At 48.3% G+C, this 22,171-nt stretch overlaps 8 protein-coding genes and 1 non-coding gene across 9 annotated transcripts; 7 read left to right on the top strand and 2 right to left on the bottom strand.

The window, feature by feature from the left end:
- Window positions 1-169: 169 nt before the first annotated feature.
- F5147DRAFT_676647 (uncharacterized protein) lies at window positions 170-4,564 on the bottom strand. The gene is made up of 7 exons (XM_041436058.1): window positions 4,230-4,564; window positions 4,007-4,177; window positions 3,892-3,955; window positions 3,370-3,846; window positions 2,952-3,310; window positions 618-2,899; window positions 170-560 (listed from the first exon to the last, which is right to left on the bottom strand). Exons 1-7 carry the CDS (start codon window positions 4,504-4,506, stop codon window positions 318-320), a joined length of 3,873 nt encoding a protein of 1,290 aa, XP_041296941.1. The 5' UTR covers window positions 4,507-4,564; the 3' UTR covers window positions 170-317.
- A 113-nt stretch (window positions 4,565-4,677) lies between these two features.
- Window positions 4,678-5,896, top strand: F5147DRAFT_676644 (ubiquitin-conjugating enzyme/RWD-like protein). The gene is made up of 8 exons (XM_041436057.1): window positions 4,678-4,910; window positions 4,965-4,992; window positions 5,045-5,065; window positions 5,116-5,184; window positions 5,238-5,381; window positions 5,432-5,495; window positions 5,546-5,605; window positions 5,658-5,896. The coding sequence occupies exons 1-8, from the start codon at window positions 4,813-4,815 to the stop codon at window positions 5,708-5,710; spliced, it is 537 nt and encodes a 178-aa protein (XP_041296940.1). The 5' UTR covers window positions 4,678-4,812; the 3' UTR covers window positions 5,711-5,896.
- Window positions 5,892-6,868, top strand: F5147DRAFT_413127 (uncharacterized protein). Its single transcript, XM_041429685.1, has 3 exons — window positions 5,892-6,091; window positions 6,157-6,665; window positions 6,721-6,868. The coding sequence occupies exon 2, from the start codon at window positions 6,189-6,191 to the stop codon at window positions 6,555-6,557; it is 369 nt and encodes a 122-aa protein (XP_041296939.1). The 5' UTR covers window positions 5,892-6,091; window positions 6,157-6,188; the 3' UTR covers window positions 6,558-6,665; window positions 6,721-6,868.
- A 722-nt stretch (window positions 6,869-7,590) lies between these two features.
- Window positions 7,591-9,864, top strand: F5147DRAFT_751569 (uncharacterized protein). Its single transcript, XM_041440191.1, has 4 exons — window positions 7,591-7,954; window positions 8,004-8,231; window positions 8,284-8,976; window positions 9,034-9,864. Exons 1-4 carry the CDS (start codon window positions 7,763-7,765, stop codon window positions 9,493-9,495), a joined length of 1,575 nt encoding a protein of 524 aa, XP_041296938.1. The 5' UTR covers window positions 7,591-7,762; the 3' UTR covers window positions 9,496-9,864.
- Window positions 9,865-9,998: 134 nt separating this feature from the next.
- On the top strand, window positions 9,999-11,360 carry F5147DRAFT_743700 (uncharacterized protein; the record flags this gene model as incomplete). The annotated part of the gene is made up of 7 exons (XM_041439619.1): window positions 9,999-10,230; window positions 10,293-10,366; window positions 10,419-10,591; window positions 10,641-10,741; window positions 10,790-10,905; window positions 10,960-11,143; window positions 11,197-11,360. The coding sequence occupies 7 exons, from the start codon at window positions 9,999-10,001 to the stop codon at window positions 11,358-11,360; spliced, it is 1,044 nt and encodes a 347-aa protein (XP_041296937.1).
- A 56-nt stretch (window positions 11,361-11,416) lies between these two features.
- F5147DRAFT_769678 (39S mitochondrial ribosomal protein L46-domain-containing protein) lies at window positions 11,417-12,432 on the bottom strand (the record flags this gene model as incomplete). The annotated part of the gene is made up of 4 exons (XM_041441055.1): window positions 11,417-11,575; window positions 11,624-11,743; window positions 11,796-12,334; window positions 12,387-12,432. The coding sequence occupies 4 exons, from the start codon at window positions 12,430-12,432 to the stop codon at window positions 11,417-11,419; spliced, it is 864 nt and encodes a 287-aa protein (XP_041296936.1).
- Window positions 12,422-14,631, top strand: F5147DRAFT_413073 (ATPase V1 complex subunit H). The gene is made up of 11 exons (XM_041429684.1): window positions 12,422-12,660; window positions 12,709-12,910; window positions 12,965-13,040; window positions 13,095-13,160; window positions 13,213-13,389; window positions 13,441-13,548; window positions 13,597-13,684; window positions 13,737-13,900; window positions 13,950-14,075; window positions 14,126-14,224; window positions 14,278-14,631. Exons 1-11 carry the CDS (start codon window positions 12,583-12,585, stop codon window positions 14,402-14,404), a joined length of 1,311 nt encoding a protein of 436 aa, XP_041296935.1. The 5' UTR covers window positions 12,422-12,582; the 3' UTR covers window positions 14,405-14,631.
- A 4,048-nt stretch (window positions 14,632-18,679) lies between these two features.
- On the top strand, window positions 18,680-21,766 carry F5147DRAFT_676624 (Nop14-like protein). The gene is made up of 7 exons (XM_041436056.1): window positions 18,680-18,983; window positions 19,041-19,308; window positions 19,360-19,433; window positions 19,490-19,555; window positions 19,603-20,361; window positions 20,410-21,198; window positions 21,247-21,766. The coding sequence occupies exons 1-7, from the start codon at window positions 18,717-18,719 to the stop codon at window positions 21,655-21,657; spliced, it is 2,634 nt and encodes an 877-aa protein (XP_041296934.1). The 5' UTR covers window positions 18,680-18,716; the 3' UTR covers window positions 21,658-21,766.
- Window positions 21,767-21,822: 56 nt separating this feature from the next.
- F5147DRAFT_t42 lies at window positions 21,823-21,893 on the top strand. Its single transcript has one exon. It is a non-coding gene; the product is annotated as a tRNA-Gly (tRNA).
- The last annotated feature ends 278 nt before the right edge of the window (window positions 21,894-22,171 follow it).

Raw genomic sequence — 22,171 nt, 5'->3', positions numbered from 1 at the left:
CATTGTCAACCTTAAGACTCGAATTGCCCCTGTCAATGACCTCCGCAGTACCAGGCCTTGTCCCAATCAAATAACAATTGCACACAGTCATTTGAATCCGAGTGGGAATACAAGTCAGGGTCATCTCCGAGTCGAGGCCTATGACAATGACAAGGTCGACCCGTCAAACACAGTCATAAAGGAATGTCATTGTTCCGTTCGTGCCCTTATGACTCGGATGTTTCGGTAATAAAATGGAATGAGTAGTAAGGAATGTGCATGTACGGACAAGTGAAATATTACAAACGCAAGATCAAACGATAATAGACCCTCCGTCCCTATTGCGCTCCCAGTAATTTATTCAATGCTCTTTGTACGTCATAATCGTATGCTTCGAGCGCCTCAACAGCTTGTGTTCGACTGAATCCCATAGCAGACAGCTGCTTCACAGGTTCCACGTCGTCTTCAACCCCAGGCGTCACCCTCGCCTCCTGCGTAACAGTCACATTCTGTGACAGACTCGATGGAGGAATGGGTGGTACTGAATCCTGCTTCTTTTTCTTACCAAACGGAAGGCGAATCTATGCACCAATTATTAGTATTAGTAATGTACCATGGAAAGTAAATATAGTACATACACTGAGCTTAGAGTGCCGCGGGGGTGGCGGAGGCTTATCGTGAGCGGGTTCCTTGGTTGAAGAGCTTGACGGCCGCTGCAACTTCGGAGAAACAGCTCGAGGCGGTGGCGATGTGGCACGTCGCGGAGGGGAAGTAGACCGTATCGATGTAACCCGGGGAGAAGATGGTCCTCGCGGTGATACAGGAGGGGAAATATTTGGGAAGGGCTTGCTACCCTCGGATGAAGGTGGTGACGCAGAGGATGCGAATGCCTTTGAAGTCTTCGAAGGGAACAAACTATCTAGTGCCAGGGCTTGAGAGGAATCAACACCTCCAAATGCATCTTGAAAGCTTATGACTCCCGCGTCCGCCTGTTTTGATCCTGCCTTCTCAGGCTGAGGTGCGGTACTTGAAGCATCCCAGGGGCCCGATGAGAAGACTTCATCAAATGAGACCGGGGCTGCCGGCTGTGTCATAGACACGTTTGGAGTGGCCGATATCCCATTGCTCGCAGGCTGGGTGAACAAATCAGGTACCTCATTCGCATGCATAGCCATGTTCGAGCTCGTTGCGGAGATGCCATTTGTAGGGGTAGATCCGGAGGGGGGTGGTGGGAATGTAGAAGATGATGATGCCATCGCTGTCCCAAAGTCAAAGTTATCCTCAAAGTTGGAATCGAAGGAGAAGGCAGAGGCGGGCTGCGTAGAACCGCCATTTGAGATCTTGCCGAGAGCCTCGTCAAAACTATTCAACCCGCTTGTCTCGGATGGTCGAAAGAGCTGTGACGGAGTGGTTTCAAGCTCTGAGAAAGGAGCACCAAAGGCATCTACCAAAGACGTGCCATTCTGCGAGGGTGCGGCTGTGTCTGACTGAGATTCACTGCTGGAAGCAGGGACCCGCTCGGGAATATCTGTGTCGACTCCAAAGATGTCATCAAAAGAGGTCGGCGCCTGTGAGGATACCGGTTCTGAGGGAGAAACCTCCTTGGCAGAGTCTGTCAAGTGGTCGACAGCTTCCGACTCGTGGCTGTCCTCGCTTTCACTCTCAGTGTCATTGACTTCCAACTCCTGAAGGTCCGTAGACAGGTCTGTTTCCTTCTCCCCCTCCTCCGGTGCGAGGTGTTGTGTATTGAAATCATCGATAGCAGGGAAGTGTGCGGCAGCACTATCGAGAGATGAATCGTTTGCACTGGGATTAGGATTGACTGGTGTGATACTGGTTGGAGGGGTGGTGAAGTGTTCATCGCTCGTGGGCGACGATACGACACCGTCAGAAAAATAGGGACCGTCCTTCACGCGAGGGGTCACAACGACAAATTCAGAGCTATCTGTATCAGGCGCATTATCGGTCTGTAGCACGGGTTCAGTGTCGGATGCCTGCGAAAACACGTCTGATTGGATTGTAGCCGGGGAATAAAGACCGGGTGGTGATGACAGGCCAGGGGGAGCAGGATAAGAAGCATTAGGGAAAGACAGGAACGGCGACTGAGATCGCGGAGTCGACGCTCCTGAGGACAATGCCAACCTCTCGAATGGGTTATTACTCTTGACACTGATCGGGCTCATGGCGGCGCCCGTGATATCAGGGGTCACTGGCAAAGGATGAGCAGCCGCGAAAGCAACCGAATCCGGTGACTTAGAGCGTTCCAACCCTGCCTGTAAAGGCGTAATCACAATCTTCTCGGCCTCGGCTTCGGCCTTCTCTCTCTCCGTAATCGTATCAGTGAGATCTTGCTGTGCCTCCTCTAGCTCCTTGTCCACCCTGATCTTCTCCGACTCCTTTGCTACCAATTGCTTTTTGGCAATAGCAAGAAGACCCTTCTGATGTTTCGCGTCTTTCTTCGCCTTCTCGACGTCCTGCTTCACAACAGCAATTTGCGCCGTAACCTCTGCCATCCGCCTGTTCAATTCTCGAACCTCCTCCTTGTCGCGCAAGAAAGACCCTTCGATTTCTGCTTTCTCTACTCGGACGGCGCTGAGATCGCTCTCATCCCTAATGAGTTCTTCCCTAGTTCTCTGAATGTCAGTATTCTGAGATGCGTGACGATCACGGAGTGTGTTCAGGAGGGAAGTCTCTGTTTCGTAAGATGCTTTGGCAGCAGCAAGCTGAGTCTGAAGAGCTGAAAGCTGCGCAGCCTGATTGGCAAGCGTACTCTCGAGAGCCTCTCGTTCAGCCTTTGCGGTCTGCAGAGATCTCTGCGTGGAATTGAATTGATTCTGCACGTTCCCAATTTCCACAGATTGGTCATGCAAAATGGGCGGCGCATGTGTATCGTCATCATCAAGGAAATTTCTGTTCGACGCTGTTGTTCAGAGTATCAGTATCTTCTCAGAAGATGGCGCTGAGCGACGCACGAGATGTAGCTGGAGAGGAGCCAAAGGGATCCTGTGAGAGCGGTGTGAGACGAGGAAAAGACCGCGGAGAGTGCGGGGTACCCGTGGTTTGAGGTTGCAAGATGCTTGTCGGAGGATGCGAGGTGGTCGCCGACGGCGGAGGTGAATCGTCCCAAAGGAGATCCCGCACGGGTTCCGGATTGGAAGGTGCCAATGCAGAAACAAACGGCACTTGTCCTCCTCGCATTGATGGAGGTACAAGGGTCGGAGGTAACGTACTAGGGACATCCTTGCCTGAGAGGCTGCCCTGAATGAGGTGCATCGCGACTGCGAATCCGTCACGAGTCAGACGGCCGTCATTGTTGATATCTGCAAGATCCCTGCAAACCCAAAGTGAGAAACAACAATGCCCGAAGATAGACATTTGATGATTACGGACCAGACTTGGGCCAAGACGTCTTCCGGTAACTTGGATTGGAGCATGAATGGTACTGCAACATCACCTTCAATGTATCCTCTGTGCTGCGAGTCCAATGTATCAAAGAAGCGGTCTGCACTGGCCTTCTCAGCCGCGGTAACATCCCACTGGGCAACACCAGGGAAGGGGGGTATAGTAGGTGCAAGCCTGTTGGACGCTAGGCGTCTGTTCGGAAGGGGAGGAGCCGGAGACGCCTGCCCCGTCAGCTGCGGCTGCACAGCATTATGCCTCGGTACTGGTGGAAAACCTGGGCTGCTGAAATGTGCACTACCACCGGTCGCGTGAACAGAAACCGCCCCAGCCTGCTCGAATAAGCTTGACGGAATGGAACTCGGAATAGACAAGAGTTGACCAGCCATGCAGGCTTGAATTAGGTACATGGCTATGGTAAAGTCAGTTATGTCGAGTACGCCTCGGTCTTGTGTGTCGCATAACGTCCTGTGGCAGTATGAGACTGGCCACATTCAGAAGTACATTACGCACCATATTTGAGATAGTTTATCCAGAGGGAGTTTGGATTTGAAGAATACATCACGTGCTTTGTCACCTTCAAAGGAGGAACAATTAACCCCTGCTACGTGCAAATGAGCTGACATACCATTGAGGAGGCCATTGACAGGCCCACACCCCTGAAATATCCGTGTAAATTTGGCCCTGTCTTGAGGAGTCAATGGAGGCAAACTGGGAGGTGGTGATTTGGATGTTGATGCACCGGTGCCTTGTGGAATCAAAGGCATCTGCACGCCTTCAATATTGGCTAATGGTCCGGCTAAGGGCCCAATGTCAGTAATGTGTCATGGTGAAAGAGTAGTGAAACTCACGCTTGTTCACGAGAGACTTATCGACCTTCTGGCCTTTCTGAGCATGACCCATGAGACGAACTGCAATTGAGACACCCTTCTTGGTCAAAAATCCATTGTTGTCATCGTCAGCAATACTCCAAATCTCGCCCAAGACGGTTGGTGCTAGTTTTGCACCCTGGAAGACCTTTACGGCGACGTCACCAGTGAGGATTCCGATTTTCTGGGTATCTGCCTGAGTAAATATCTGATTCACGAGTGCAAGCTCTGCGGGCGTCGGCGCAAAATTGCTCGACATCGTGTGGGCAGTTGACGACGTTGGAAGTATAAGTTACAGAACTACGCAATTGCTTACGGTGAGCAGGAGACGCTTTTGGGCCACAGCCGTTCTTGCCGACGGATCTTCCCATTTTAATTTGAACTCAGAATAGGTTCTTTGTTTGTTTGTTATTGTTTCCGTTGGACCTGTGTAAATTTCGATAATGACAGCACGTGACTGAGCGCGTCCACTGTACTCGAACCTACTTGAACTGACAAGTTGTGGTTCTTATCTTGCATTAGCACATCTCTCTTGACCGCCATTGGATCTGCAAGCTTAGACCTTATGGATCAGATCACTTCCGCACTCGCTCCCTCCAGAACCTCTCATAAAACTGCTGTCTCTGGCTCAGCACCTGATGGTCCTGGTAGTGTGACAAAACGGTGAGTATGCTGCCACATGTCATGTTAACATCAATACTCACTATCACTCTGCAGCTTGACCAACGAACTCATGACTTTGATGGTGAGTGATTTGGTCTGGTTATACCTTTCATTGAATTCTCAACACTTGCTAGATGTCATCATCTCCTGGTATCGTGAGTGATCATCGAGTGCTCCTCGTGCTTCCGTCTCATGTATCGCTTAGTCTGCCTTTCCCAAAAGTGATGCAAATCTGTTTGAATGGGTGGGAACGATAGAAGGCGCGGCGGGGACTGTACGTGGCGCGCGCATGCAACCATTGACATTTGATACTGAATATCGTGCTAGATTTATGCCGGACTATCGTTCCGAATCTCTATCTCATTTCCCAGCAACTACCCATACTCACCACCTACGATCAAGTTTGACACGCCCTGTTATCACCCCAACGTTGACATTGCAGGAGGCGCGATCTGTCTTGATATCTTGCAGGTTTGCCGCATTTTCCTGCTAATGATGCTTAGTATTTAGAACCTTTCCAGGACAAGTGGTCTGCCGTGTATAGTGTGCAAACTGTATTATTATCGTTGCAATCATTGCTAGGGGGTTAGTCGTGAGACTGGCAGTGTATGTTTTTTTTCACTTACCATTTATAGAACCCAACAATGCTTCTCCGCTTAATGGTGACGCTGCAGGGCTATGGAATCAGCCTGACGGTCAGTAAATTTTGATGTACGAGCATGCATTTTCTCATTATTCCTCTTATAGCCTTCAAAGCTCAACTGCTGAAGCATTACCGCCCAATTGAGACCTGTACATGACGCTGTTGTGTCGCTTTGATGTGTCAGGGTTGCTGGCTCTTTTGTTATTACATATGTCGATCGTAGTGTTTTCGGACTCGCACATCTGTAGATACGGTGATGTGTTGCCCTTGTCGATAGTATATCCCATCCTTTGCTATTATGATCCAATGGGGATAAGCTTTCATATTTCAGTAGTCAGTGTGAAGCTTAATTGCCAATGCCAGCTCTGTGTGACACAGCCATTGTCCAACTCTGAACCCGATTTGAACCACATTCAATTTCTTCTGTGGATATTTCGATCTTGCTGGTCTTGTCGAAATTACGTGTCACTCTTTTGTCCTCTCCTTGTGTTTGTGGTTTGTGTCTTGTTGTTATCAGTATATAAAAGACGTTCACTTGGTTAGTGCTTATTAGTCTTTTTCTTGCTTGATCCTTGACGACTGAAATCATCAAATTGACTATAGATCGACTGTAAAAGTTTATTTCACTTGTAACCATGCCCCGAGGCCCTCGTCGCGCACCTCCTTCTGCTCTCCGTCTCGTGCAGGGACCTCTCCCACCACGCGCTGCTCCAAAACACACACTCCCTTCCCTTCCTTGCCCCGCTTTCCAACCCCTTCCCCATGGACCTATTCCTCAATCTCGCATACACCGCTCAGATTCAATGCGGCCCACACTGTCAGACCTGCCACCACTGGATATAGAGATCGCAAATACCTACAGATCGTCATCGTCCACTCCAATATCATCGTCACCGACGGAGCACCGCATTCGTGGCCCTTGGAATCATTCAAGCGGCATTAGCGTGCAAGTGGACATTGATAGTCTAATCGCATTTCCAAAGCCTGCAGCACTCTGTCTATAGCTTGGGGTTGTTCAAGTGGAAGAGCTGTATCATTAGGGTTTCTCAGCTGGGCTGAGTGGTATTTTCTTGTGTTTACGAGACTGGTGCTCAAGGTATTTTATATATGAGGTATGTGTGTAATGCAAAGATGCTCGATGCATATTTTGTGTACATCTTGGTGCAGATCCCTTCGAACCTCGGTTGATCTACATAGTTTTATGATGTTCGGTCGGGTGTGGATTCTGATGTGGGAGATCTGCAGTCCCTTATGTAAAATGGTACTTCGTGTCCTCACAACTATCTATCTGGCTCTCCCACCGTCGGCCTGCATTCGTGTTCCAGCGTGCCCTTGCCCTCGAGGTGTCATGTGGTACATCAACTGTCCTTACTGCGGTTGCCACGAGCGTCTAAAGTGGTCCTACCTCGTAATATTAATGGTAAGTATGTCTCGCCCATGTGTGGGTGATTCTTTGTTGACATTCCTCAGACTGATGATCCTCCCGGACTCGTTGACGTCCTGGGAAAGTGCAAGCAGCTCATTCAAGGCGCTGAGAACAACTGGACTATGATTCCCTCGAATGTCATATCCTAGATTGATACCGACAGCGTTCGTGCTGATGATCATTTCGGCTTCTGAATCATGATTGGTTCGGTCGGATCAGGTGCAGTGTCACTGAAGGATCAGAGCGCATGGTCACGCACAGCGCTTTATATGCCAAGTCAACCAGTTTCATCTGATGTCCTTGAGCGCGGCTCCGACCTTTCAATGTAAATTCATTCATGTCGGTCGATGTTTTTGGTGTTGAAAGTTGACGACTGATAAGCGAGAGAAGTATGCACTTGTTACGACCATGCCGGTTCGTCATTCTTTTGCTTCTGGTTCTTGTTTGATCCAGATGGGCTGTTGGGATTGACTTGTAACGTTGCCAGTCCGTGATTTTCGTGTCCATAGTATAGCCTTAACCGTCCTGTGTGGTTTTAAGTATTTTGAATAGACTAGAGCTTAAGAACGTGTGGTGACATGGAAATCAGGGTGGCGTGTCACAGGTGTGTTCTGGTTTGGCCACGAGCCTTATTTTCGGCGTTCATCATCCTTGAGTTTCTTATACGTTTTTTGTCTGTTCGCCTTGTTTTTTCTCTCTCTCGAACTGCCGTTACGACTGGTTTATCAAGTTGAAGACTAGCCTAGAACCTACGGTCAATCTTGTTCTTTTCTTTTGACCATCATGACAAGCTCTCCAACGCCTGACATCGGCTCTCTATCTCTCAATCCTCGCCTCCATGACAATTACGATTATGACAACAGGCAACAGTATCAGTTCAGCGCAAACCAGCAACTTTCAGGCCAGTTTAATCCTCTAGGCGGTATGACACCATCTCCTCTCAAGATGAAGCCCACCCGTGCTGGTCTTCCCACCGTAAGTCATTTTCTTGTCAAAACATCCTAATATTAAAATCATTCCTTAGCAATGGCTTGATAACTCAATGGTCATTCCTGATAATCGCCCTCTATCCCCTCACAACAACTCGGATTTCTCTTCCTCCGGTAGTTCTCCCCCTTTGGGTCATCTACAAGCATCTGCTCTTGCTCCTTCGACACCTAACCAAAATGCTGAAGATGAGGTTATACCAACCGCCATCGTCGTCAAGAACATTCCTTTCAACGTCAAGCGCGAGACTCTCCTAGATATTATTGTGAGTTCGTTATGATTTCCACCATGAGATCCGACTAATGTCTCTGTTTTAGGCTTCTTTGTCTATTCCTACTCCCTACGCGTTCAACTACCACCTGGATCAGCAAGGCTCTTTTCGTGGTCTCGCTTTTGCTAATTTCCGACAAGCGGCAGACGCTGACGCAGTCGTGGCTGCTTTGAATGGATTTGATGTTCAAGGCCGTAAGCTTCGTGTCGAGTACAAGAAAGTTCTTCAAGCTGGAGAAAAAGAGCGTATTGAAAGAGAAAAGGCTATTAGGCGAATGCGTTCCATGCAACTCGAAAAGGAGCAACAACAGGCAGTTCACCAAGCATACGATGATTTTGGTCCCGTCACAGCCCCCGCTTTCACCCCGCAGCGATCCTTCTCTTCTGGTGCCTATCAACAACAACAGTACTCACCTCCGCCCATGCCTCATCTTCCAATCTCTCAGCCATTTAACCCCGCCACATCCCCTCCAATTGCCCCCGCGACACCAAATCCATCAGAGAAGTCTTCGTCCCCTAATGAACTGGATCTAAACGATCCTTCTACTCTGGAAATTTATTCTCGCATCTTACTTTTCAAGGACGACAGAATGAGGGATGAACTCGCGTTTTCGAGGACGCTTTCACCTAAGCAGAGAAGGGTCGTTCACCTGATTGCCCAGAAGTTGGGTGTGTATCACTATTCGGTTGGAGAAGGCGATGAAAGGTACGCCGTCGTAACTCGCATCGATCCTAACAGGGTGAGTACTTCCCTACATGCCAAGGCTTTAGTCAGTTCCTGACTATTGAATAATCAGACTCAACGGGCTCAGGCTGCGACCCTGTCGCGTGCCCCATCTGCATATCTCTCTGCAACTTCCTCACAATCGCAGATGGCAAGCTCTTTACGCATGAAGAAGTCGATGCCCGACATGAAAACCCTCCACACACAAGCACCCCGCTTGGCCACTCGTGCTTCAAATGGGAATATCAGGGAAGGTTATGCAACGATTGCTTCCCCTTCTCGTCGCTCTCCTGGTGGTTTCGGTTCGCTCTTTGGCAGCAATTTTGGTAGTTCTGCCATCCCGCCCGTTCCCAGCCTGCCATCTAGCGTTGCTGGAATGAATATTAATGGCGGTAGCTTTAATGATAGTAGTAGTGTTGTCAGACAACCACGAGGCCCTGGCGTGGGTGGATTTGGTCTGCGTCGCGGAACGAACAGTGACCAAGCACGTGGCAACGGACTAGAAGCCAGATCTCACGAGCCGCTGGAGATATAGATCTCACCAGAGTCACCACAGACACCGCAGGCTTTTCTCTTCATTAATGCTTTTGAGTGTCCCACAACCCGGGTTAGACTATTCTTGCCGCGTAGCTTGATTGCTTGCTGGTTCTTTTCACTGTTATGGTTTCCTGGTTCTGAAGATTTTTTTGTATACCGCACCATCAAAGCAATTACTCTCCATCTCTCAAAAGTCGACTTTCCCTACTCGTAATTTCCTTGTACTTTCGTTGTCCGGATCGCTCTCTTTACACCTCTGCTTTCCTCTCTGGATTCTCTTGCTGCGACCATTTTATACATATCATAGGCCTGATTCACTTTGTAAATATATGCTGCTTGATGCACCATAAGTCTTGAGCTTTCATTGGGTCAGTTATTTATTTTGCCCAACAAACTGAGAGCAGTGATCTGAGTGGGACTGAGTTAGGACTGAGACGCGTCCATAACTTTTCCACATCCACTTCAACTTCTACAAAACTAGTGTTTTGGTCCATTCACAAAATGCCGAGCGCAGCTGTCATCCACGCCGCGTGCTTCGCGGTCGGCGCAATAGTAGGAGGGGGTGTGGCCAGTGCGGTAGCCTCCACGAAGAGGCAAATCCCTATAACCACCTCAGTCAACACGTCCGTCGCTCCTCCAATAATCGAAATGGGCCAGAGTGGTGGCGCAAAACTCTCGAATGCTGTTACAGTTTCTGCACTGTCGTCCCCAGTCTTAAAATATGGTCACCCAGGTGATTTGTGTGTTGTACAATGATGATTTTGTTTCTTTCGCTTGAACTTGGGTTTTGAACAGGTCCTGTACCGGACCTCTTGGTTCGTAAAGCGTACACTGCTGCGTATGACCGGAGACTCAGGCATCCTGCATGGGTGAGTGATTTTTCTACACTTCAACAGTTATTGACTAACACTGCGTTCATAGACTGCAGAGCATCTTACTCTTGCATCTCTTGGCAAATCCAGTCAGCAGCGTCCCTCAGGGGATGGGTTACCCGACCGCTCAAACTCGACGTTCGTGGAGGATGAGTCTCTCCCAGCGATGTTCCGCGCAAAGCTGCAGGACTACTTCCGAAGCGGGTATGATCGTGGACATATGTACGTACGTCGAGTTTTTTTGAGGGGGCGGGTTTTGACGAGTCCGAAGGGTTCCTGCTGCAGACGCCAAGCTTTCTCAGGAGGCTATGGATGAGACGTTCTTACTGTCAAATATCGCGCCTCAGGTCGGCGCTGGCTTCAATCGGCATTGTAAGTAGGTGATATAGGAGACGTCTCAAGTTGAATTTTGCTTCGTAGATTGGGCGTACTTGGAAGACTGGTGTAGACGCCTTACAGGGTCTTTCTCTGATGTCTACGTCTTTACTGTCCCGCTGTATCTCCCCCGAAAAGACGCAGACGGTAAATTCCGCGTGGTCAGTCTAGGCTCTCAAGGACGCTATTTATCGTCATGATTCACGTTTTTGCAGACGTATGAAGTTATTGGATCTCCGCCAAACGTTGCGGTCCCGACCCATTTTGCCAAAGTTGTGCTGGCCTCGAGACCTTTGTCACCTTCAGCACCGGACGTGGTAGAAATCTCGACGGGCGCGTTTGTGCTCCCGAATGCCATTATTCCTGACGATGCACCTTTGGAGAGTTTCGTTATACCAGGTATGCGCGCAAGCCCTTCAATATTGGGCGTATTACTGATACGCTGCACTTAGTTGATGTCGTAGAACGTGCTGCTGGCCTCAATTTGTTCTCAGATGACGTAAAGGCAAACTCCAAGCACATATGCAAGAGCACAAAGTGTGATGTGGTGGTGCGCAGATTCGATGATGCACAAAAGCGACCAGATATGCGTCGGGCTATCTCTGCCCCCAAGTAGGTGCAGTAGAGCACCGGATGATATATCGATGAGTAGAACAATATAGAGACCATACATTAGAAATCCGACAATATATCTTTGATGCCTAACCAGTAGTCCTCATCCACCCGGGTCTTGATCTCACCCTTGGTTAACCAAGCGAAGTCTTGTGTATGCGTTCGGTTTGGGCGAACTTGACCAGCCATGATATGTGCTTTATAGAAGAAGACCACATCCTGCAGAGCTGTCAGTACGAGATGTAGAACGTAGGAAGTAGGACCAACCTCTTCAGCGCCACCTGTACTGGCTGGTGATGGAGGGTGAAAGACGCCTATTGGATTGCGACTGACTATCCAAGTGTCCATGTTGTTTCCACACTCGACCTCAAGTCCACGGGTCGCCGCCTGGTTGGAGAATATAAGGACAAGCAAACCAGAGAGGGATCAATTTACTGACATGGTACAAAAGCTCTCCCCTGTCCACACTTCCCTGAGGGAACTTCCAAATGGCCGTCCCATTCTCCTGCTTTTGTAGTAATAGATATAGGTTTCGCTGACCGCGTCTATTCAAGTTTTTGAAGTCCGAGTTAATGTCAGCTTCATGAACACGCGGCATGGCCTCTTCTTCGTCACGCATAGTAGCCTCGGCAAGCTTTTCAGCCTCGCTCGTCTCCCCAGTCTGCATACCAAAAGGCGCACCAAAAGCCTTGCGCTCGCGTCTTCGCTCTTCTATGTTGAATCGCGACTCTAGAGGTGAACCCTGTTTAAAATAAAAATCGTAAGGAAATGGGTTGTGCAGCGCGCGGTGGATGCGGGTTTGGTATGCGTAGTAAGCTTTCTCGAAGGGCGTTGGTGTTCGGGTTATTATGGGGGACCTGTTCAGGATAATTCCAGTGTGTAGGTTGGGCCGTGCAGTCTTCTTTGACAGTGCAGCATCTACTTGCGTGACCTCATGTGCTGCAGAGGCTTCGGTCGCGAATCTGCGAAAGAGACATGCTGCAAAAAATGTTACAAAAGATCTTAGAATGATTATAAGGGTGTCACGCACCTTGGGGTGCGCGTTTGCACGACGATAACACCGTTCTCGAGAACATTACCTAGACAGAAGAGAGACTGACCCGGGATTTAATTGAAGTGAGAGTCAAGGGGGGTTGTGACCCTCCGTGCGCGTGTGAAATGGACTAAAGGTGGTCAAGCAGACGAGATGAACTATTAGAGTCTGGACAAGCTTGTGTTGGGCAACAATGTCCCTTTCCCTGGTTTCGAATGCACATCTAGACGATATTTCCGCAAAGATAAGGTCAAAGCCTGTTCCATGGGAGGTCCGTCAACTAGATTTCATCAGCGCATGACACTTATCCTGGACTCAGGGATACCAACGTGCCGAACTGGTGACCTCAGAGGAGCTTGCTCTCATTAAGAAGGTGGACAGACAGCCAAGGGCAAAGGTTGAGTCTATCCATCTGTCAGATGGCCAAACATATGCCCTATTATATCTTCGGCTTCTCAAGAAGCTGCAAAGGGTTGATACCATGCAATGCCTCCTGGTCTTAATTGCCGATGCACTCCTAGGTATGTTTCATTACAAATGTTTTGTGAAGAAATACATGACACCTATGTTTGTAGATCATGATGAGCGGATACCGCTCTTCGCGAGAGCCGCTCAATCTGACCCCGACCTCCCTTATGCCCCTCTCCTCAGGTACGCGTTTTCTGTGGCTCTTACTTGATTGTAAAACCAACAGCCCTATGTAAGGACCCTGGAAGCTCAAGATGACTTCGTACAACTCAAATCCGCCCAAATACTGACCGTGCTGCTGAGGTGCGCGTGATCTGTCTTCCTCCAGTCCATTATTGACGTTATATCTGCTCAGCTCGGAATCAACTCCTCTTCAGCACCAGCACCTCCAGCCGTTCCTCAAGGTCCTTTCATCGCTCGTGCAGAGCCAGTCACAAAACAAACGTGACGTTGCGGTTCAGTGCTTGGAGTCTCTTCTCGCTCGTCCCGAATGCCGTAGGGCAGTATGGGCCATCCCTGGAATATTAGCAGGGTGAGCACTTATAGCATCTCTCATCAGTTCACACCTTACCTGATCGAACAGGTTCGTCGAAATCCTCCGCCATAAGCCTGGCCCTCAGATGAGCTACCAAGTGATCTTCTGCATCTGGTTACTTTCATTCGAGCAAGATGTCGCTGAACAGATTAACAAGTGAGGGTTCGAGCTGCATCATCATGCAACTTTCTCAAAGTTTTGAAGGAAATACGACATCATACCTCTGTTGATCACAGTGGCACAGGCTGCCGTGAAAGAGAAAGTCATTCGTGTTATTATTGCCACTTTCAGTGTAAGCGCATGTTTTCTCTCTTCGGGGATGGTCGATGCTGATGTTCTCGAAGAATTTGATTACGAAGGCGCCTTCCGAGAATCTTCCGGCTATGCTTGTCGCGCAGCTTCTTCCATTCTCCAAGAACCTTTCAACTCGCAAATGGTCCGACGAGGACATCTTGGAGGACGTACAGTACGTCAGAGATGAGCTAGAACGCAACTTTGAAAGCTTGACGTGAGTATGTTGATACTGCTTCAACGTCTTACTGATTGATGGGATGCAGGACGTATGATGAATATATGTCTGAGCTGGCATCTGGCCATCTGTCGTGGACACCAGTGCACGAGTCGGATGCTTTCTGGCGGGAAAATGCATCGAGATTGAATGATAGAGACTATGAGCAATTGAAGTAATGGCAACCTCATATATCAATCGCTCGATTACTGATCCTTATTCCAGGACCCTCATTGGACTACTAGGCTCCGACGACCCCGTAGTTCTGGCGGTTGCAGTTCACGATCTTGGACAGTATGTTAAGCATTATGAACGAGGAAAGAAGTAAGCAAGGTTATACGACCCTGAACGTTACATCTGTCTCATTGTTTCCGCAGAATAATTACAGACTTGGGAGGCAAAGCCCGCGCAATGGAGCTCATGACCCATCCGGATCCAGATGTGCGCTATCATGCCTTGTTATCAGTGCAGGAGCTCGTCAGCCATCCTTGGTCAGCGGTATAGTTTGAACATCAATACTGTCTACATCATGATATTATCAACACGCGTACTACCACCGTCGTGATGTATGCTGCGACAACCGTTGTATCTCGTTCTACATTCTGCGTCTCGCATTCGTACGTGATAACGTCATTCCTCTTCGTCTGCAATGTCTGCGTGTTCGTTCAGCGTGAAAAGGAAGATTTGATACGTTCATTGCAGTTCTCGACAAAGACATCAATATTGGTAGTGTTGCAGCATGCAGTGCCTTAGTATCGTAAACCCTGTGAAACACTGGTGCTCTTGCACGATTCAACCCGTCGTGAATGACGACCAAATCCCCTATATATAGTGCATGCACGTACTGCAACACCAGAAAAGCAGGGTTAGTCAAGGGTAAGTCTTCTTTTCAGTCGACTATTTGAACAAACTAATCCATACGTCATCTAACTGGTATGCTGCCATCCAGCGCTTGCATCACCGAAGCAAGAGTGAGGTATGATATCCGACTGGCTCAAGTAAGTATTTCAGCATGAATTCAAGTAGAGAGGGAAATTCGTCCAGGGGCCTTGCCTTGATTGGATCAGTATGAAGCGAATCTTCTAAGCCAAGTCTGTGGAAGGTGATATGCATGAGGAGGTGTGTGGGAGGGTGGCGCAGGTCGAATGGGAGATATGGAAGGTTTCTGGGAGGTATTCAGGAGGTATTATAGAAGGTACGAGGTCTTAAAAGATGGTGGAAGGAACCTATGCTTGGTCTAATGAAAACTCAATGAATTAGTGGCATGCAAGACGAACGCAAGATGCACGCCAGTAGGACGGACACAGAGGACACGCACTTTAAATGTGGTGCACTCTAGGGCCTGTACACAGATTCAGACACTCATGTCGAGGACTTAAAGTGTTTGGAACAAACATGATTTGTACCCTAGAATATGCCACAGTGCCGCACCAATTTTACCTGGCCCTGGCATATTATCCCGACGACCCTGTACTTCCTCAGAGACGTCAGCAAAGTCAGCGACTATCAACAAACGCTCTTGCAAGTCCCTCTTCCCCGTCAACCGTCCTTTGTACCCCATCCAACAATTGCTCGATGAAGAGATCCACATCAGGGAAACGTAATTCATTACACATGATTACAGAGTGCTACAGAGCGTTCTGTAGCATTCTGTAGCACGATCCAATCCGCTGATGCCACTCTCGAGCTCCCACGCTACCTTTTGGTGTCAAGTACCGTGCAGGCAGTAATATTAATCTCCTTTATCTTTATTTTTGTCGCCTCTTTTTCGCTTTCATGATAACACCAACAGCAATGGTCGGTTGTTTCGATAGCCTCTCAAACTCGTGCTTAGTGGACTACGAGCAAGACTGGGCACGGTCGATCATTTCATTTTCAGATATATTCAAACATCCACAATGCTTGAGCAGTACAAAAATTTCTCTAAGAGGAACTGTACTGATTGGCTCCGAACTAGGTAAATATTACACCATCAATCATGATACCAAAGCAAAAGCAGAGACATAACTCACCGTCGCGACATGCCGCTCGGGCTACTGGCTCAATTCTTATACGGCCGATACTGGCAGATTTTGGCTGTTCCCGAACCCTAAGGTGCGCAGGTGAGTCGTGTGGTTGAATACTGGTCGCACGACGACCTGCTCATACTCACGTCACGATAGACACATCTATAGCCATCGCAGCATTCGCTACTTGTATGGCAAGTCGCTTCGGGATTATTACCAGGCACACACGGAGTCGCTGCATTGACAGACATGGATGCTGTCAAAGCGACGACAACAGCGAGGAGGGAGAAACGCATTTTCTGTGCGAGGTGATATGGAATCTTCTGAGGGGCCTCGAATGATATCACTAAGGATGGGGAACTACTTGTAGGACAATGGCCAGTGCATGGGTACTACGATTCTGATTGTTTTGGCAGAATCGTTGTTCCTGTCAGATGACACAAATTTAGACAGAACCTACAAGAACCTATACGACCATTGTATGAAAACTCAAACTCTGACACATCGCTTCTTCATTTGAACCTGCAGTGACCCTGCCAGCGCAGCGACAATTTTTTTGGGTCCAATTTATGTCCATTGAGAGATAAACTCTATGTGGGACAGTACATGCTAGTCTAATGGGACCCCCTGTGTCCCTGTCGCATTCTGGAGTCACGAATGCCCTGGTATGAAGTGTATCCCACCAGTCCGCCGTTCCCGCCGGCCGTTTTAGACCTGCCTTCCTCCGAAGATGAGATGACTTTGTGTACATGCGTGTATGTAACCTTTCGTGTGTGTGTATGTGCTAACGCGAGCTCGACCTCTAATGCGGAGGTGCAGGAATTCTGTGGAGAAGGATGAGTGGGGCGTTTGATTGGCAGGAGGCCCTGCGTTCTCATGTGTTTTTCCTTGAGGCGAAAATTATTGATGACGAGCAGTTGAGTGGGAGGTTGTATGTGCTGGTTTACTATGCGGTAGCGTTACATTTTTGACTTATGTGCATATCAGTTCACGAATTTTACGAGGGTATAGGTACTTCACCGAGCGTAGTTTTTAGTCTTTTCGTGCTATTTACGTATCTTACAAGGTGGGATATGGCAATGCTGTTGAGACGTTGATTACTTAGTGGACCATGAACAAGACTAGACATTCATATTGCTCGAGCAGTACGAACATTCGTCTACAAGCAACTTTACTGTTTGGCTCCGAACTAGGTATTGTACCATCAACCCTGATAATACCAAAGCGAAAACAGAAAACATGACTCACTGTCGCGACGTGTCTCTCGGACTAACTGGTTGTATCCTCGCAGATCTTGCCTGATCCCGGCAACTAAGGTGCACAGGTGAGCCATGGATGCACAGCGACCTGCTCATACTCACGCTACGATAGAAACAAAAATAGCCTTGGCAGCAATCGCTATCTGTCTGGCAAGTCGCTTCAGGTTCATCATTGTTAGGCAGACATGGAGTTGCTGCATTGACAGACATGGATGCTGTCAAAGCGGCAACAACAGCGAGGAGGAAGAAACGCATTTTCTGTGCGAAGTGATGTGGAATCTTCTGAGGGGGTTCTCAAATGATATCACTAAGGATGGGGACTACTACAGGACAACGGCCAGCTTTTATATACTAATGCATTGGCACGATTCTGATCGATTTGGCAGAATTGTCATTGCTGTCAGATGGCACAAATTTAGACAGAGCCTGCAAGAACCGATTCGAGTGAATAGTACGACCTTTGTATCAAAACCCAATCTCTCACTCGTCACTTCTTCATTTGAACATGCAACGACCCTGCCAGCACAGCGACCCTGCCAGCGCAGCGACAAAGTTGAGAAGTTGATTGCTCAGTGGACCACGAGCAAGAGTAGAGATAGTCGATCATTTTCAGATAAATTCAGACATTCATATTGCTCGAGCAGTATGAAATTCGTCCGAAAGCAACTGTATTATAATACTGATAGGTATTGCACCATCAGCGCAGCCATGATGCAAAAGCAAAAGCAGAAATATGACTCACTGTCCCTCAAGCTGCCAGCGTAGAAAGCTGTAATCTTCAGGTAAGGCCAGGCTGGGAGACCGCTAAATCAATTTGATGTATTTGAGATGGTAAAAATGAGCTCATTGTATGACGTGACTTGTAGCCGGACGACCGTCTTTTTGGGTCTTACTGTAGGATCACTCACTGGCTCATTGGACAAGTATGCCAATGGGGCCACAATTCTTCATGGCGAACTTTATGGCATGATTGTGTCCGCCCTGCTAGCGCGTTCGGGAAATATTGAGAATGGCACATTCGCGTAGTCAACCAATTTAACATCGTTTATCGTTTACTTTGTATTTACTTCTATTTATTCTAGGTATACACACGAGGTCGGGCGTTACTAGGCGTTGGGCTTGGGCGTTCGAACGTTCAACGTTAACTTTGAACTCCCCTAAAATAGAATATGCTACTTAAGACTTACCGGTATACCTCCCATCACTCTATACCGTACGCTCCATACTTTCAAGAACAGCAGCATGTGCTCGATTTCCCATCCTTCCTCCAGAGTCCAAATGCAGGTACAACTTGAAAGCTCATTCTTTTCGGTCAGGACCGACCCTCTGGTAAACCATAGGGAGTCTGTGTAGGAAATAGGTGTGAGATAGTGTGTTCGAAGCCGTTCAGAAGTCTACAAAACTCGAAACTGATTTACATAAATTCTAAATGAATTTTCATTTTTGTCGAACACGACTTTCGGAATCGACTGTAGTGTGTGCCTCACCGTTACTATCTGCTTATATAAGCATTACATTTTGTTGGCGGGCGATCATTACACTACCCAAGGCATGGCGAAGGGCTCTCAGTTATCTCAGCTCAAGTCAGCGTTATGTCAAGCGGGGATCAGCAAGGCCCCACAAAACGGAAAGAAGCGCAAGCGTTCAGGTTCTATAGATGAAGATAAATTCAAGAAGGCCGCCAAATTGCAGGAGATACAAAAGAAGCTGAATCCCTTCGACACCAAGGTCACGAAAGTAAAACATGATGTCGGCGGACGCAAGATAAAAGGATCCAAAGGGAGACCCGCAGAGAGCAAACAAGCGGGCATCGAACAGGTGTGCATATTGTATTTTCTAGGAGTATCGACAGGTCTCTTACATTGCCTACAATAGCGCGAGAAAACTCTTTTAAAAGAGATCCAGGACAGGCGTCGTGTTGGCGGAGTCATCGACAAGCGCTTCGGTGAAAACGACCCGTCTATGTCTCTTGAGGAGCGCATGCTCGAGCGCTTCACGCAAGAAAGGCAACGAGCTTCCAAAGGCGCCGCATTTAATCTCGAGGGCGAGGAACAGCTCACGCACTATGGCCAAAGCCTTTCGAACCTCGACCATTTTGATGATGTTGGTTTGCCTATGGATGAAGATGAAGATGAAGATGAAGGTGAGTATTCGTATATTTTGTACCGAGTATGTTTTCTCTAATTCGTTCAAGGCCAACTCGATCGTGACATCGTGGGGAGGGAACACTTTGGTGGCTTCGGCGATAAGGACGAGACAGACAATAAGGTGCGCCTGTCATACGTTAGAGGGAAATGTTCTTCTACTTATTCTTCACTTTCCAGTCCGACCGGAAGAAATCGAAAGCGGAAGTTATGGCAGAACTCATCGCCAAAAGTAAACAACATAAGGTAATGTATGATACTTTTTTACTGGAGTCTTCCTAATTTTCGTTTAGGCTCTCCGTCAACTGCACAACGCGCAAGAAGAGAGTATGCGACATCAACTGGACGAAGACTTCGATTCCTTCAGAGGTCTACTCTTCACGCCTGACGCACATATAACCGATAGCAACGTGGCTTCTCAACCTGGCATTCCCTCCGTCTACATGGACTACGACAGACAGGTTCGCGAACTTGCCTTTGATCAACGCGCAAAAGCAAAGGATCGCACGAAAACGGAAGACGAGCTTGCGCTCGAACAAAAAGAGGCTTTAGAGGCAGCTGAAAGGCAGCGAATGCGGAGAATGCTCGGAGAAGATGGAGAAGGCGGCGCAAACCTCGAGGACGATTTTTCAGGGGATGGATCCTTCGCAACTATTGGGTCAGGATTAGTTCGCGGGATCGACCAGGGGGTTGCGCAGGATGACAGCGAGGAGGAGGAAGATGAAGACGAAAGTGTGGATGAGGACAAGGAGACCGACGGTGAGGATGAGAACAGTGAGGCGGAGGAGGGAAGTGAAACGAGCTTTGGCAGTAAGGCAGGGAGTACCTCTGGAAGTGAATTCGACGAAATCACAACGAACCGGAAGTCAGCAAAACTAGAACCACCAGGTGTTCGACATGACCTACCCTTCACTTTCCCTTGCCCCGAGTCACACGAAGAGTTTCTGGAGATTATTGAAGAGATAGATGATACAGATGTGCCTATCGTTGTTCAGCGCATACGCACATTGCATCACCCAAGCCTTTCCCCGGATCATAAAGTGAAGCTTCAGGTAATGCCTTCCTTCGACAGCTGTGAGCTCAGTTGACATTCTCTGTAGAACTTGACATCCGTCCTTGTTGACCACATACTCTATATCACATCTCTCCCTGCTCCACGATTCACGCTCCTGAACTCTATTGTTCCCCACCTCTTTGCACTTTGCCGCTCGTACCCGATCGAAGCTGCGGGAATTTTCGTGGAGAAACTCTCGCTGATGCACAAAAATTTGGAACGGGGATTATCGCGGGGAGCTCTTGAACTGGGTGCAAGAACATGGCCAGGACCGGCTGAATTGTCCCTCTTGCGCACCATCGGAGTCATATGGTCTAGTAGTGACATGAGCCATCCCGTCATTTCACCAGCACGACTTCTCATGGGTGCTTACTTGGGGCTGTGCCGTGTTCGGTCACTAACGGACATAACGAGTGGACTCTTCTTATCCTCTATATTCCTACAGTACGAGGAATTGTCCAAACGCCTAGTCCCAGAAGCCATTAACTTTTCTATCAATGCGGTCTTGCACCTAGCTCCGAGCTCTCTCAAAAATGTCACGTCAATACCCGGTTCATTTCCTTCCCCCGACTTCCATTCAGATCTCTGTGCACCCCTTGCGATCGACGTCAAGAAGTCCAAGCATCTTGACTTCCGCACACCAAACCTACATCAGCTCCTGACTGACGAGAATTATCAGGAGCAGGATAAACTTGATCTACTAGGTCTCGCTTTTCGCCTTCTGGACCGGTTTTCAGAAATGTACAAGAGCCTCGACGGTTTTATTGAGCTCTATCAACCAGTTCTAGATATCCTGATGAAGCTCGACATCACAAAACTTTCGGAGGGCGTTCGAGTGGGTCTATATCACGACCGTACGAAAAGTGAATTAACCATAAATTAGACGCAAGCCTCCTCTTTGCAAGACAAGCTCACCAGGTTATTGAAGTTTGCTCGTCAAGCTCGTAGACCTCTTCTACTTCAGGCCCACAAGCCAATTCCGATCCCGACATACATACCCAAGTTTGAGTCAAGGTCCTCCTCTTACCTGCGTCGGCAGGATCCAGATCATGAACGTAACGAGGCCTCGAAGCTTCGCTACCAACTCAAGCAGGAGAAGAAGGGGGCCATTCGTGAGCTCAGAAAGGATGCGAAATTCTTGGCAGCTGTCGAGCACAAACAACAGGCTGAAAAGGACCGCGCTTACAAGGACCGCATGAATAAGGCGTTTTCAATGTTGGAAGGCGAGAGAGCTGAACAAAAGGTCATGGATAGAGAGAAGGCGAAAGAAAAGCGTCGATCCGGACGCAAGTAGATTATTTGAATGTATAAAAAGTTTCTACATAATTGGTGAAGGTGAACACTGACTACTGCAGCAGTGGCTGAATCGCTAGTAGACCAGATTATAGGTTTAGTCTCGACCATTTGATGTCCTAGCAAATCAAACAGTATATACTACTGATAGCCTAACGTATCGCAAGCATTAATGGGGTAGTGGTAACCTGGGTCGTTGCCATCGACCCGCCGGGGGTTCGATTCCCTCTTAATGCATTTTTAGCATTCCTTGATACTGTTACTTCAAGACTTTCCCCTGTCTATGATTAGATTTCTATCTTTTTCGTTTGGTACATCTATCTACATGTGCTCTCTACCTCATTCCTGTCGATTTTCACTGGAACTCCTGGCCAAAAGATAAATAACATGACCATTAAGCTGGGATTCGGAATACAGAGGTCTTTCTCACGTTACATTAATGGTCAACGGAGGCCAGGGAACGATTTCTCGCTATATCAGTTCCGATAGTGCTGTAGTTAATAAAGCAGTGAGTC

This window comes from Suillus discolor (assembly GCF_016758755.1).
Source record: "Suillus discolor strain FC423 chromosome Unknown F5147scaffold_8, whole genome shotgun sequence".
NCBI classification, from domain to species: Eukaryota; Fungi; Basidiomycota; class Agaricomycetes; order Boletales; family Suillaceae; genus Suillus; species Suillus discolor.
Note: the sequence above shows the minus strand (reverse complement) of the source record. Positions and strands in the feature narration are given on the sequence as shown.